The 12,861-nt window shown below is 60.5% G+C and overlaps 2 protein-coding genes and 1 long non-coding RNA gene across 7 annotated transcripts in view; 1 reads left to right on the forward strand and 2 right to left on the reverse strand.

Moving 5' to 3' along the window:
- STAG3 (stromal antigen 3) overlaps positions 1 to 7,481 on the reverse strand; it is a 33,549-nt gene extending 26,068 nt beyond the window's left edge. For all 5 annotated transcript variants that reach the window (XM_030542945.1, XM_030542944.1, XM_030542943.1 and 2 more), the window contains exons 1-7: positions 7,433 to 7,481; positions 5,530 to 5,722; positions 3,844 to 3,955; positions 3,326 to 3,439; positions 2,878 to 2,974; positions 2,526 to 2,602; positions 923 to 1,127 (exon numbers count right to left, since the gene is read on the reverse strand). In XM_030542945.1, coding sequence (XP_030398805.1) covers positions 923 to 1,127; positions 2,526 to 2,602; positions 2,878 to 2,974; positions 3,326 to 3,439; positions 3,844 to 3,955; positions 5,530 to 5,687 — 763 coding nt within the window. In that variant the 5' untranslated portion in view covers positions 5,688 to 5,722; positions 7,433 to 7,481. The remainder of the gene's footprint in view (positions 1 to 922; positions 1,128 to 2,525; positions 2,603 to 2,877; positions 2,975 to 3,325; positions 3,440 to 3,843; positions 3,956 to 5,529; positions 5,723 to 7,432) is intronic.
- An 856-nt stretch (positions 7,482 to 8,337) lies between these two features.
- LOC115640085 (glypican-1-like) lies at positions 8,338 to 10,492 on the reverse strand. Its single transcript, XM_030542952.1, has 3 exons — positions 10,104 to 10,492; positions 9,684 to 9,859; positions 8,338 to 9,398 (listed from the first exon to the last, which is right to left on the reverse strand). Exons 1-3 carry the CDS (start codon positions 10,208 to 10,210, stop codon positions 9,142 to 9,144), a joined length of 540 nt encoding a protein of 179 aa, XP_030398812.1. The 5' UTR covers positions 10,211 to 10,492; the 3' UTR covers positions 8,338 to 9,141.
- A 928-nt stretch (positions 10,493 to 11,420) lies between these two features.
- LOC115640086 lies at positions 11,421 to 12,085 on the forward strand. The gene is made up of 3 exons (XR_003997806.1): positions 11,421 to 11,615; positions 11,675 to 11,698; positions 11,828 to 12,085. It is a non-coding gene; the product is annotated as an uncharacterized LOC115640086 (long non-coding RNA).
- Positions 12,086 to 12,861: the final 776 nt, after the last annotated feature.

Genomic DNA, 12,861 nt, shown 5'->3' on the forward strand with positions numbered 1-12,861 from the left:
AGGGTGAAGATCCCACCACCTCCCTAGGGAACCCATTCCAGTGCTTCACCACCCTCCAAGGGAAATAGTGTTTCCTAATATCCAACCTAGACCTGCCCCACTGCAACTTGAGACCATTGCTCCTTGTTCTGTCACCTGCCACCACTCAGAACAGTCTAGATCCAGCTTCTTTGGAGCCCCCCTTCAGGTAGTTGAAAGCAGCTATCAAATCCCCCCTCACTCTTCTCTTCTGCAGACTAAACAATCCCAGTTCCCTCAGCCTCTCCTCGTAAGTCATGTGCTCCAGCCCCCTGATCATTTTTGTTGCCCTCCGCTGGACTCTCTCCAATTTGTCCAAATCCCTTCTGTAGTGGGGGGCCCAAAACTGGACCCAGTCTCCAGATGAGGCCTCACCAATGTCTAATAGAGGGGAATGATCACATCCCTCGATCTGCTGGCCATGCCCCTACTTATACAGCCCAAAATGACGTTAGCCTTCTCGGCAACAAGGGCCCACTGCTGACTCAGATCCAGCTTCTCGTCCACTGTAACCCCCAGGTCCTTTTCTGCAGAACTGCTGCCTAGTCACTCGGTCCCTAGTCTGTAGCGGTGCCTGGGATTCTTCTGTCCTAAGTGCAGGACTCTGCACTTGTCCCGGCCTGGGTAACAATGCAGCATACGGGGAAACTGAGATACAAACAGAACTCATAATAATATTACAAGATACGCTCCCACTCATCTCTGCAAAGAGGCTATCCGGGGGCTCCCAGCCCTCTGAGCCCATACATGAACGCACTGCGGCATGCCAGGATTCCCCACACCCCAGCTGTCTCCATTATAACCACCAGACCCCACTCTCTTCCCTGCAGTGGGAGCAGACCCCAGGCACCCTGCTCTAACTGCTACCCTGCAGATGCTGTTCGCATCCCAGGGCAGGACTCACCTGCAAGGGTGCTGGTGTGGCGGAAGGCGCGCACCTGGGAGTCAGAGAGGCCAGTGAGCAGGGAGATGAGGGTGTCCATGAGAAATTCATCGTATATGATGTTGTACTGACAGCGTCGCACCAGCACTGTCACCAGCTCACAGAATCCCGCCTGGAACTTTCGCCAGGGCTGGGTGGTCAGGACCAGTGGGTACTCAGCAGAGTCCTGCGGAGAGGAGGAGAGGGAAGGCACGAGGGGTGAGACTGGCGTGAACGCAGACGTGCCCAGTTATACCTCCGTCTGGCCATTTTCTCGATCCTCCACCAAAGGCCGGGGGTCATGTGTGGTCTCCACTGAAAGCTAAGAATTAGCGGATCGCCATGATTACTGAGAGATGTTTGCACAGGAACTATTTTAAAAGCGATCTAAAATATAGCCTCATTCGGTTCCAAAACTGTGGGAGCTGAAACACGTCATCTGAAGCAGGGTGCGTCTCAGAGCTAACTCAGCCAAGAGCGAGGATAATTAATCTCCCTCGACACAGCCCAACCCTGTGTTTACAGTCTGGTCAATATGCAGGCCTGAGCATTTAGACAGAAGAACCCCAAGAAAACCCTCAGAGCAGGGAACCCTCAGGACTAAGCTGAGGTTAATGAAACAATCTCATTATGAAAAGAGACAGAAAGTCTGGGAGAAGGACGGGCACAAGATGTGATCTAGCCTGCAGCCAACACTTCATCAGCAGGAGTGTCTGATGAAAAGCAGATCCCAGCTTTCTGGGCTGGACAAGTGCTGTCAGGACAGATCACTGGGTTAGAAACACCTTATGGGGCTGTTAGTAAATACAGGCTACACACTGCAAATCAAGTGTTTCTTTGCCCTACACGCTTATGTTTCCAAATCCATTTCCTGGCTTTTATTTGACTCTTTAGCTTAAGTTTTGTTAAATCTGCTTCACTCTCATTTTACTAGACACCCATCTAAGAGCCCTGTGCTCAGGAGTGTTGAACAGAGGAGAGGCTGGTGGAGTGGGGCGTGCTGTTTCCATGGGGCAGCAGACCGGTGTGCACTGCGGGTGTCTGGAAGATAAGAGGCTGGGCACTCAAGTGCGTGTGGATTGCTAGCCCACACTGGGAAAGATGGAGCTTGTTAGAGCCCAGAGTGGAACCCCTGTGCTGCCAGCAGTTTTGAGAGAGTGTACCCCAGTGGGCACAGAAAAGGCACTCTCATACGCCCTAAGCAGGGGCCAGCGATTTACCAAGAGGCATGGGGGGGCACCGCCCACTGCCCCCTATGCCAGCCCCCACGCTTCTCTGTCTCCTCCCAGCCACCCTGACCCTTTACAGGGGATAAGCTGGGCCTATATCCAGGGGGTAGCATCCCAGTGAGTTCCTGCAGCATGACCCCCATCCACCCCACTGGAAACTAGGGTGACTAGACAGCAAGTGTGAAAAATTGGGACAGGAGGTCAGGTGGTAATAGGAGCCTATATAAGAAAAAGCCCCAAATATCAGGACTGTCCCTATAAAATCGGGACATCTGGTCACCCTACTGGAAACTCCCTACCGCCCTGGGAGCCCTGCCTGGATAGCTCCTCCCTTCCCTGCCCCACACACTGGGCACCTCATCAAACTGCTCCGTCAGCTGCTGGATGATCTCCGAGTTTTGCTGCTTCCTGAACATCTCCGGGGTCACCACACCTGCCAAGGGGAGAGACGTGAGAGCGGGCCGCATGGGGACAACCAGCCAGGACTCCTGCCCTGGGCTCCCCACAACCCACAAACTACCCAGGGATCTCTCAGCAGTTCCTCCCCTGGCAGAGGCAGGGAATGGGGCTTGGAGCTCACCCTTAAAAGAGGTGTTGGGAGCAAATCCAGAGGTGGGTAGCAGCGCGAGGAGCTGGGTGGTGCCACACAGACACAGGTGGGTACAGGGCTGGGCCAGGGATCTCAGGATGCAGGCCCAGGGCTCTCACCTTTGCAGCCACAGGAGCGGATGAAGAAGTTGACGAGCTCCAGGAACCCGGCTTCCTTGTTCTTCTTGTAGCTCTCCAGCCAGTCATCCACCACGGACTTAGGGGGCAGGAGACGTGAGGAAAGAGACAGAAAGAGAAGTAGGGGTTACGCAGAGCGAGGGACACAGAGATAGGGCCTGGGCACCTCAAGTCGAAGAGTGAGTCAGCAGAGCTGGGAAGAGAACCCAGGAGTCCTGACTTCCAGCCCCACCCTGCTCTAATCACCAGTCCCTACTCCCATCTCAGAGCCGGGCAGAGAACCCAGGAGTCCTGGCCCCCAGCCCCCCGCTCTAACCCACCAGCTCCCAGTCCCCTCCGAGAGCCGGGGACAGAACCCAGAGTCCCAGCGAGACTCCAGTGCAGTGACATGGAGAGGGTGGAACCCGGGGAGTGAAGAGAGCGTGGTTACCTCCATGGCACTCTTCGCCAGCCTCACTACCTCAAAGAGGTTGCTGGGTTCTGGGTTTCTCTCAGCCAGGCTCTCTCCATCTCTGCTGGCGTCTTTCCGGGGTCGCTTGGCTGCCTGGGGGAGGGGGGTGAGGAGAAAAGACACAGGCTGACCCCTGGGTTCGAGTATATCACAGCTTCATGAGAAGTGTCCCAGAGAGACACTGCTGAATCCATAGTGCAGGGAGGCTGGGGCTCCTGCTGTGGCTGGCCACAACAAGGGGAAGAGGGAGGCTGGGACCAGGGGCAGAAGCTATTGGGCTCTGCTGCACTGCATCACATGAGCTCCATGGCACAAGGCTGGCTGTAGCAGAAGAGCTGGGATCAGACTGAGTGGGGGCAGAGAGAGGCTGGGGGTGGGGCACAGAGGACCAGGCTGAAGCTCAGGGGGTTGAGGGGAGGCTGGGGAGCCAAGGGGGTGTACCAGGGCGTGGCTCAGGGGGCTAGGAGACTGGAGAGATGGGCAAGGACCATGCATACCACGGTGCGGCTAAGAGGGGTCCTAGCATCCCGCTTGCCACCCTTCCAGAGCATGTCCTCAAAGTCACTGCCTGAGTCGGAGCCACCTCCATCCTCACTGCTGCTTAGGTCCCTGTGGGCAGAGCACACGTCCTGACCAGACAGCCCCCATGGCCTCACTGCCCCGGAGCTCCCATCATGCCACCCGACACACTCACACCACCCCAGCACCTCTGTGGTCTGAGGACTCCCAAGTGCTAGCCATGTGGGACTGGAAGGGACCTCGAGAGGTTAAACAAGCCCAGTCCCCTGCACTGAGGCGGAACCAAATATTATCTAAACCAGCGGTTTCTAAACTGGGGTACACAAGCTCTCGTCAGGGGGTCCGTGAGAAAAATCCTGTGATGGCAGACAACGCACGGTGTTATCCCTTACCGACCTTGTTTCTGCAATCACAAGTACATTACAACCCTCTCTCAGATGGGGGTACGTTGTACATTATATTAGTTGGAAGGGGCATGCAGCCTACAAAGTTTGAAAACCACTGAACTAAACCATCCCTGACAAGTGTCTGTCTAACCTGCTCTTAAAATCCTGCAATCTGTGCACATCTTTCCTGAAGTGTGGGGCCAGAACTGGGCACATACTCCAGTTTAGGCCTCATCAGTGCTGACTGGAGGTGTCATAGAATCACAGACTCTCAGGGCTAGAAGGGACCTCAGGAGGTATCTAGTCCAACCCCCGGCTCAAAGCAGGACCAATGCCCAGACAGATTTTTGCCCCAGATCCCTAAACGACCCCCTCAAGGATTGAACTCACAACTCTGGGTTTAGCAGGCCAATGCTCAAACCACTGACCTATCCCTCCCACCCCCGTCATGGAGTATGGGGGAGTCTGGTCCTGCACCCCTCTTCCTGGGACTCTCAGTGACGCTCAGCCAGCCAGTAAAACAGAAGGTTTATTGGACAACAGGAATGAAGGATACAGCAGAGCTTGTGGGCACAACCAAGACCCCTCAATCAAGTCCTTCTGGGGTTCAGGAAGCTTAGTCCCCAGCTTGGGATTCCCTGAATTCCAAACACGCAGCCCAAAACCGAAACTGAACTAACTCCCTCCAGCCGGCCCCTTCCTTTGTCCAGCTTCCTGGGCAAAGGTGCTGACACACCTCCCCCCTACCTGGCTCAGGTTACAGCACCTGTCCCACACCTAAAGTTACCCTCTGCTCTCCCACCCCCCACACAGACAGTCCCTACTCCATTACACACCCCCATGCTTATATCACTCCTGCTAATACAACCCAGAATGATGTTCACTTCTTTTGACAGCACATTTATTTTGGGATCCACCTCCACCCAGATCCTTGCCTCAAGCACTCCTTCCCAGGCACTCACACTCCCATTTCGTATTTGTGCAGCTGATTATTCCTCCCTCAGGGTAGAAATTTGCATTTGTCCTTGTTCAATTTCACCCCATTTGTTTCAGATCGTTTCTCCTGTTTATCCACTTGGAAGTCTAATCTTTGCATCCTGTTTGGTACTCTTGGCAAGCTGTGTAGGTGTACTCTCTATGCCATTACCCAGTGCTAGCACCTAACCCACTGCCCTGCAGTCCCCACACGGGCGGTCCCCACACGGTCCCCACACCGGCGGTCCTCCAGTGCTCCCCCCGCCCCCAGCCAGTCTGTACAGTGCTCTGCGCCCCACTCACAGGACGTCTGGCACCCCAGAGACTGGCAGGGAGCCCATCTCCGCAACCTCCTGCGCCACGGAGGGGCTGGAGCTGGTCCGTGAGACCTGCGGCTGCACCAGGGAGGAACTGGAGCTACATGGTGAGTCGAGAACGCGGGAGGATTTCCGCAGTAACATGGTGGGAGGGAGCGAGGCCTGGATCCCGGAGCAGCCTGTGGGAAGATCACAGCACACATCACGGGATAGCAGGGATAATGGGGCCTTCCCAAAGGCCAACAAGGGGAAACCGCCTGCAGAGTCACCCACTCAGGCTCTATTTACATGGAGATGGGCCCTGAGCCAGCCCAGCCACCCTGTGGGGCCTTGCCCTGTGGGAATCACTCCCCTGCCCCTCCGTGCAGGGACCCGCCCCGTGGGAGTCACCTCCCGCCCCTCCCTCTGCAGGGACCCACCCCAGGAGTCACCCCCCTGTCCCTCCGCACAGGGACCCGCTCGGGTGGAATCACCCCCGTCCCTCTGCATAGGGACCCGCCCCGGTGGAATCACCCCCGTCCCTCCGCACAGGGACCCGCTCGGGTGGAATCACCCCCCCTACCCCTCCGCACAGGGACCCGCTCGGGTGGAATCACCCCCCCTACCCCTCCACACAGGGACCCGCCCCGAGTGAGTCACCCCCAGCCACTCCCTTTGCAGGGACCCACCCCGAGGGAGTCACCCCCCTGTCCCTCCGCACAGGGACCCGCCCCAGGGCAGTCACCTTCCTACAGGGACCCACCCCGGGGGAATCACCCCCACCTCTCCCCCCGCAGGGACCCGCCCTGGGGGAGTCACCTTCCGCCCCTCCCTCTGCAGGGACCCACCCGGAGAGAGTCACCCCCTGCCCCTCCGCGCAGGGACCTGCCCCGTGGGAGTCACCTCCCGCCCCTCCCTCTGCAGGGACCCACCCCAGGAGTCACCCCCCTGTCCCTCCGCACAGGGACCCGCTCGGGTGGAATCACCCCCGTCCCTCTGCATAGGGACCCGCCCCGGTGGAATCACCCCCGTCCCTCCGCACAGGGACCCGCTCGGGTGGAATCACCCCCCCTACCCCTCCACACAGGGACCCGCCCCGAGTGAGTCACCCCCAGCCACTCCCTTTGCAGGGACCCACCCCGAGGGAGTCACCCCCCTGTCCCTCCGCACAGGGACCCGCCCCAGGGCAGTCACCTTCCTACAGGGACCCACCCCGGGGGAATCACCCCCACCTCTCCCCCCGCAGGGACCCGCCCTGGGGGAGTCACCTTCCGCCCCTCCCTCTGCAGGGACCCACCCGGAGAGAGTCACCCCCTGCCCCTCCGCGCAGGGACCTGCCCCGGGGGAGTCACCCCCCACCTCTCCCCCCGCAGGGACCCACCCTGGGGGAGTCACCTCCCGCTCCTTCCTCCGCACGGACCCACCCCGGGAGAGTCACCCCCTGCCCCTCGGCACAGGGACCCTCCCCAGGAGAGTCAACCCCCTACCCCTCCGCGCAGAGACCTGCCCCGGGGTGAGTCACCCCCAGCCCCTCCCTCTGCAGGGCCCCGCCCTGGGGGAGTCACCCCCTGCCCCTCCCCCGCAGGGAGAGTCACCCTCCTGCCCCTCCCTCCACAGGGACCCGCCCCGGGGAGTCACCTCCCTGCCCCTCCCCCCACAGGGAGCCGCCCCGGGGGAGTCACCCCCCGCCCCTCCCCCCGCAGGGACCCGCCCCGGGGAGAGTCACCCCCCGCCCCTCCCCCCGCAGGGACCCGCCCCGGGGAGAGTCACCTCCCGCCCCTCCCCCCGCAGGGACCCGCCCCGGGGGAGTCACCCCCCGCCCCTCCCCCCGCAGGGACCCGCCCCGGGGAGAGTCACCCCCCCGCAGGGACACGGGGGGCGGGGCTGCTCCTCGCGGGACCCCTCCGCACCTCACGGCCGTTGCAAGGTCCGTTGGCGGGGGGAGGGGCAGGGCTCGCGCCCCTCGCGCGCGCGCTGAGAGTCAGGGAAGGGGAGTCACGTGGGTGGAGCCTCGCGCCCCCTTCCCCCGCCTGGCGCGCGACACTCTAACGGCCGAGCTCTCCTCAGCCGCGGGCCCAGCGCGGGAAACGCTCCGGCCGGCCACGCCCCCCACGAGGAGCCAGCGCGCCAACACTGCGCAGGCGCAGCACCGAGGCCCATTCCGTCCCAGCGGCCTAGCCCCGCCCATATCGGCCCGGCCCCTGAGCGGACACCACGCCCCCGCCGGCCTCTGACACGCCCCCCGCCCTCGTGGGAGAAGCCCCGCCTCTCCAGCCAGCCGTGCCCCAAGAAGCCCCACCCCTTCCCCTGGCTCCGCCCCCTTGCAGTCTAGACCCCGCCCCTCCCAGGGCTTCTCTCATATAAGCCCCACCGCTGCCCCCTCCCCCTTGCAACTTAGACACCGCCCCTCCTGTAGTTGTCAGATAAGCTCCACCCCTTCCCCTGGCTCCTCCCCCTTGCAGCCTAAACCCCGCCCTGTTGTCATAGAAGCCCCACCCCTTCCCCCTCCCCTTGCAGCCCTAGACCCCGCCCCTCATTCGGTTCTCTTTTAAGCCCCACCCCTTCCCCTGGCTCCTCCCCCTTGCAGCCTAGACCCCACCCACACAGAGTTCTAAATCAGAGAAGCCCCACCCCTTCCCTGACTGCTTTCCTCCTCCCCCCCACCCCAGAGGTAGCTGCATTCCAGTGCTGGGCAAGGGCCCCCCCTTATCCTGCCTCCATGCCCCACCCTAAAGGGGCCACGTCCCAGTGGTGGGTCCCCCTGGGAACAGGCCCTTGCGCCCCACCCCAGAGTACGATGCTACCAGAATGAGGGTCAATAAATTAAATGTTTTATTATTATGTGATTTTAAAAGAAAGACACAAAACCCAACACGGGGAAAGTTGTCCAAACTCATTAAAAAAAGGTTCGTTCCCTAAAAAAGCCAGAGCGGCATCTACTGTACATTGTGCTACAAAACCCCTTGTGCCAGGCCAGGGAATGCCGCCCCCCTGCCACAGGGGAGCGCCTGGCTACCCAGGCCCTGCCCCCCTCCCCACGGGGGTGCTGTGGGGAGCAGGGCAGGAGCTCACGCCCCACTCCCAGCCCTGCTGTAGGGTGAATACCGGGGGGGTGAGCGAGACCGAGACCGGCTGGGGCTGCTCAGAGCTGGGACCCCGGGGCAGGGGGAACCGGGGGGGGGAGAAAATGTGTGTTCTGGAAAGAGAGTAGGAAACAAATCAGTCCTGCCCCCGCCGCCCACCCTATAAAAAATTAACCTGGCTGTTGCCTCATTAAAAAAGACCTCCCCAAATAAATACCCCCTGTAAAAAAAACAACGTAAAAAAATAAAAGCTCTGTGTGGGGCCCCCCACCCCCGGTACATTCATCCATGCTCGGCCTGGGGCCTAACTAATGTAGCCCTCCACTCCCCTTGGCAATTCCCCCTGGGGGGCTCGATACATCTCACCTCCTAGCCCCCCCAAACCCTCCCCTCCATCCCTCCTCCCCTAATTCTACTTCCCATCTCGCTCTCCACCCCCCTCGATCCCCAGGCTGGTGGGGGAGTCCCTGGAAGATGCCAATCCCCCCAGCTGCACCCCGAGTGAGCGATCCCCCTACATTTGTGGCACCTGGGAGTTACCGCCCCAGCAGGGGCAGCGCCAGGGCGGGGAGCAGAAGGAGGGGGAGGGGGAGGGCAGCACCCCCCCGGGAAGCGGCATGGCTGCTGCTGCCCCCCACACGGTGATTCTGCCTGGAGCCCTTGCCCGGCCGGTCCTTGCGGGATGAACGGGAGTCGGGGAGGCGGGACCCCGAATGGCTGCTGCCGCCACCCCCTCCAGCCGGCCAGTCCTCGCTGTACTGCTCACCCCCTCCCGAGCCACTGCCATCCTCATCTGCAACCAGAGCAAAGGGGGGGGGGTGTTAGCGATACAGGGGGCCCCCTCTAGCCATGCCTTCTGAGGGCGCTGCAAGAGCCTGGAGTGGGTGTTTGTGGGCAACACATGGGGATCAAGCCCCCCAAACCCCGGACCCCAGGAGAACAGGTGACGAGGCACTTGCCGCTCGGGTCCCACCCCCATCAGCCCTCTGAGAGGGGGGCGTGGAGCAGACCCCATCAGGGAAGGCCCCAGCAGTCTCCCCAGCCCCCAGGGGGGCCTGCACCCACCCCCCAGACTCACAGGTGTCCTGGAAGTCAAGGTCCCGGCCCCCGTAGGCCCCCTGCAGGCGGCTGGTGGCCACCCGCAGCTGGAGGATGTGCTGGCGGGTGAGCAGGTCGGGCCGCCCGATGTCCACCTCCACCTCCGGGTTATTGATCTGATTCACCAGTCCGTCCCCCGTCACGTCCGGGAGGTACCTGGGGAGAGGGGATCAGAGACAGCGCCACTCCCAGCCGGGGCAGGGACACCAGTTGGGGGGAGCTCACGGCTACTCCAGCCGAGCCTCTCCCGGTGTGTGCGTGGGGGGGGACACTCCCGGCACCCCAAGCCCCGGCCTCTCCGAGAAGGGGGCACTGTGGAGCAGGGGCGCTGGGTGTGGGGGAAGCTCCCCCAGTCCCCCCTCATTTTGCCCAGCCGAGCCTTCCCCGGGCACCCCCTCACCTGCCCCGGGCCTGCCCGTTCCAGCACTTGTCCTCGTCTGTCACATCAGCAGCCACCTTCCCGTCGCTGCAGAGCGTGTGGGGCAGGGTGACCCAGAACCCCCGCATCAGCCGCAGCTTCTCCTTCACATCCGTCACCTGGGGAGAGGGGGCGGTGGGTGGGATCAGCGCTCATGGGCCAGGGAGGCGGGGTGGGGCTGTGGGTGCAATGGGGGGGTTCTGTAATATGCCTACGAAGCCTGTGCATCCCTGTTCCCCTCCGCGTGGGTGTGAAACGATGCAATCTGCTCTTGGGGTGAGTGCTGGTGACCCCATCTCAAAGGAGGACCCCCCCCAGAGGTGACAGGACCCCCCCAGAGGATGGAGACTGTCCCCCACCTCTCGACAGGCCTGGCCACAGCCCCAGTCAGCTCTGTTTTGGGGAACTGGGGCGCATGAGGGACACCCCCACGCAGGCCTCTGCTTGACCCAAGGTGACAGAGAGAAGGCTTCAGTGAAGGATGGTAGGGGACACACCCTGACCCCTCCTGACAAGGGTGACAAGATTAAGCCATCTCCATTTGCATACAGAATGGGAGCAGAGACGATGCCCCAGGCTCATCTGCATGAAGGATGGGCCAGGGATTAGCATAGGAACGAATGGAGAAGAGAGACCCGGACTGCACGGCATCCTGGGAATCCCTGCTCCAGATGGTAATGGACCTTCACCTGCCCCACCCAGCCCAGCAGGTATCGGAGCGATTCTAGCGACGAACCCTCGGCAGGTAATCGGACCGATTCTAGCGACGAACCCTCGGCAGGAATCGGACCGATTCTAGCGACGAACCCTCGGCAGGAATCGGACCGATTCTAACGGCAGGTATCGGACCGATTCTAGCGACGAACCCTCGGCAGGTAATCGGACCGATTCTAGCGACGAACCCTCGGCAGGAATCGGACCGATTCTAGCGACGAACCCTCGGCAGGAATCGGACCGATTCTAACGGCAGGTATCGGACCGATTCTAGCGACGAACCCTTGGCAGGTATCGGACCGATTCTAACCAGCAGGTATCGGACCGATTCTAGCGACGAACCCTCGGCAGGTAATCGGACCGATTCTAACGGCAGGTATCGGACCGATTCTAGCGACGAACCCTTGGCAGGTATCGGACCGATTCTAACCAGCAGGTATCGGACCGATTCTAGCGACGAACCCTCGGCAGGTAATCGGACCGATTCTAACGGCAGGTATCGGACCGATTCTAGCGACGAACCCTCGGCAGGTATCGGAGCGATTCTAGCGACGAACCCTCGGCAGGTATCGGAGCGATTCTAACGGCAGTTATCGATCCGATTCTAGCGACGAACCCTCGGCAGGTATCGGACCGATTCTAGCGACGAACCCTCGGCAGGTATCGGACCGATTCTAACCGGCAGGTATCGGACCGATTCTAGCGACGAACCCTCGGCAGGTAATCGGATCGATTCTAACGGCAGGTATCGGACCGATTCTAGCGACGAACCCTCGGCAGGTATCGGAGCGATTCTAGCGACGAACCCTCGACAGGTATCGGACCGATTCTAACGCCAGGTATCGGACCGATTCTAACGGCAGGTATAGATCCGATTCTAGCGACGAACCCTCGGCAGGTATCGGAGCGATTCTAGCGACGAACCCTCGGCAGGTATCGGAGCGATTCTAACGGCAGTTATCGATCCGATTCTAGCGACGAACCCTCAGCAGGTATCGGACCGATTCTAGCGACGAACCCTCGGCAGGTATCGGACCGATTCTAACCGGCAGGTATCGGACCGATTCTAGCGACGAACCCTCGGCAGGTAATCGGATCGATTCTAACGGCAGGTATCGGACCGATTCTAGCGACGAACCCTCGGCAGGTATCAGACCGATTCTAACGGCAGGTATCGGACCGATTCTAGCGACAAACCCGCGGCAGGTATCGGACCGATTCTAGCGACAAACCCTCGACAGGTATCGGATCGATTCTAACGGCAGGTATCGGACCGATTCTAGCGACAAACCCTCGGCAGGTATCGGACCGATTCTAACGGCAGGTATCGGAGCGATTCTAGCGACGAACCCTCGGCAGGTATCGGACTGATTCTAACGGCAGGTATCGATCCGATTCTAGCGACGAACCCTCGGCAGGTATCGGACCGATTCTAGCGACGAACCCTCGGCAGGTATCGGACCGATTCTAACCAGCAGGTATCGGACCGATTCTAGCGACGAACCCTCGGCAGGTATCGGAGCGATTCTAACGGCAGGTATCGATCCGATTCTAGCGACGAACCCTCGGCAGGTATCGGACCGATTCTAGCGACGAACCCTCGGCAGGTATCGGACCGATTCTAGCGACGAACCCTCGGCAGGTATCGGACTGATTCTAACGGCAGGTATCGATCCGATTCTAGCGACGAACCCTCGGCAGGTATCGGACCGATTCTAGCGACGAACCCTCGGCAGGTATCGGACCGATTCTAACCAGCAGGTATCGGACCGATTCTAGCGACGAACCCTCGGCAGGTATCGGAGCGATTCTAACGGCAGGTATCGATCCGATTCTAGCGACGAACCCTCGGCAGGTATCGGACCGATTCTAGCGACGAACCCTCGGCAGGTATCGGACCGATTCTAACCGGCAGGTATCGGACCGATTCTAGCGACGAACCCTCGGCAGGTAATCGGATCGATTCTAACGGCAGGTATCGGACCGATTCTAGTGACGAACCCTCGGCAGGTATCGGACCGATTCT

The sequence above is a fragment of the Gopherus evgoodei genome, unplaced genomic scaffold (genome assembly GCF_007399415.2).
Source record: "Gopherus evgoodei ecotype Sinaloan lineage unplaced genomic scaffold, rGopEvg1_v1.p scaffold_196_arrow_ctg1, whole genome shotgun sequence".
In the NCBI taxonomy this organism is placed as follows: domain Eukaryota; kingdom Metazoa; phylum Chordata; order Testudines; family Testudinidae; genus Gopherus; species Gopherus evgoodei.

Excerpts from the sequence above, each read along its gene's own strand:
- LOC115640085 (XM_030542952.1), bottom strand. The coding sequence starts at position 10,210 with ATGCGGGGGTTCTGGGTCACCCTGCCCCACACGCTCTGCAGCGACGGG. Across the intron at positions 9,860-10,103 it reads AACGGGCAGGCCCGGGGCAG|GTACCTCCCGGACGTGACGG; the intron begins GTGAGGGGGTGC and ends CCCTCTCCCCAG. Across the intron at positions 9,399-9,683 it reads CCTTGACTTCCAGGACACCT|ATGAGGATGGCAGTGGCTCG; the intron begins GTGAGTCTGGGG and ends CTCTGGTTGCAG.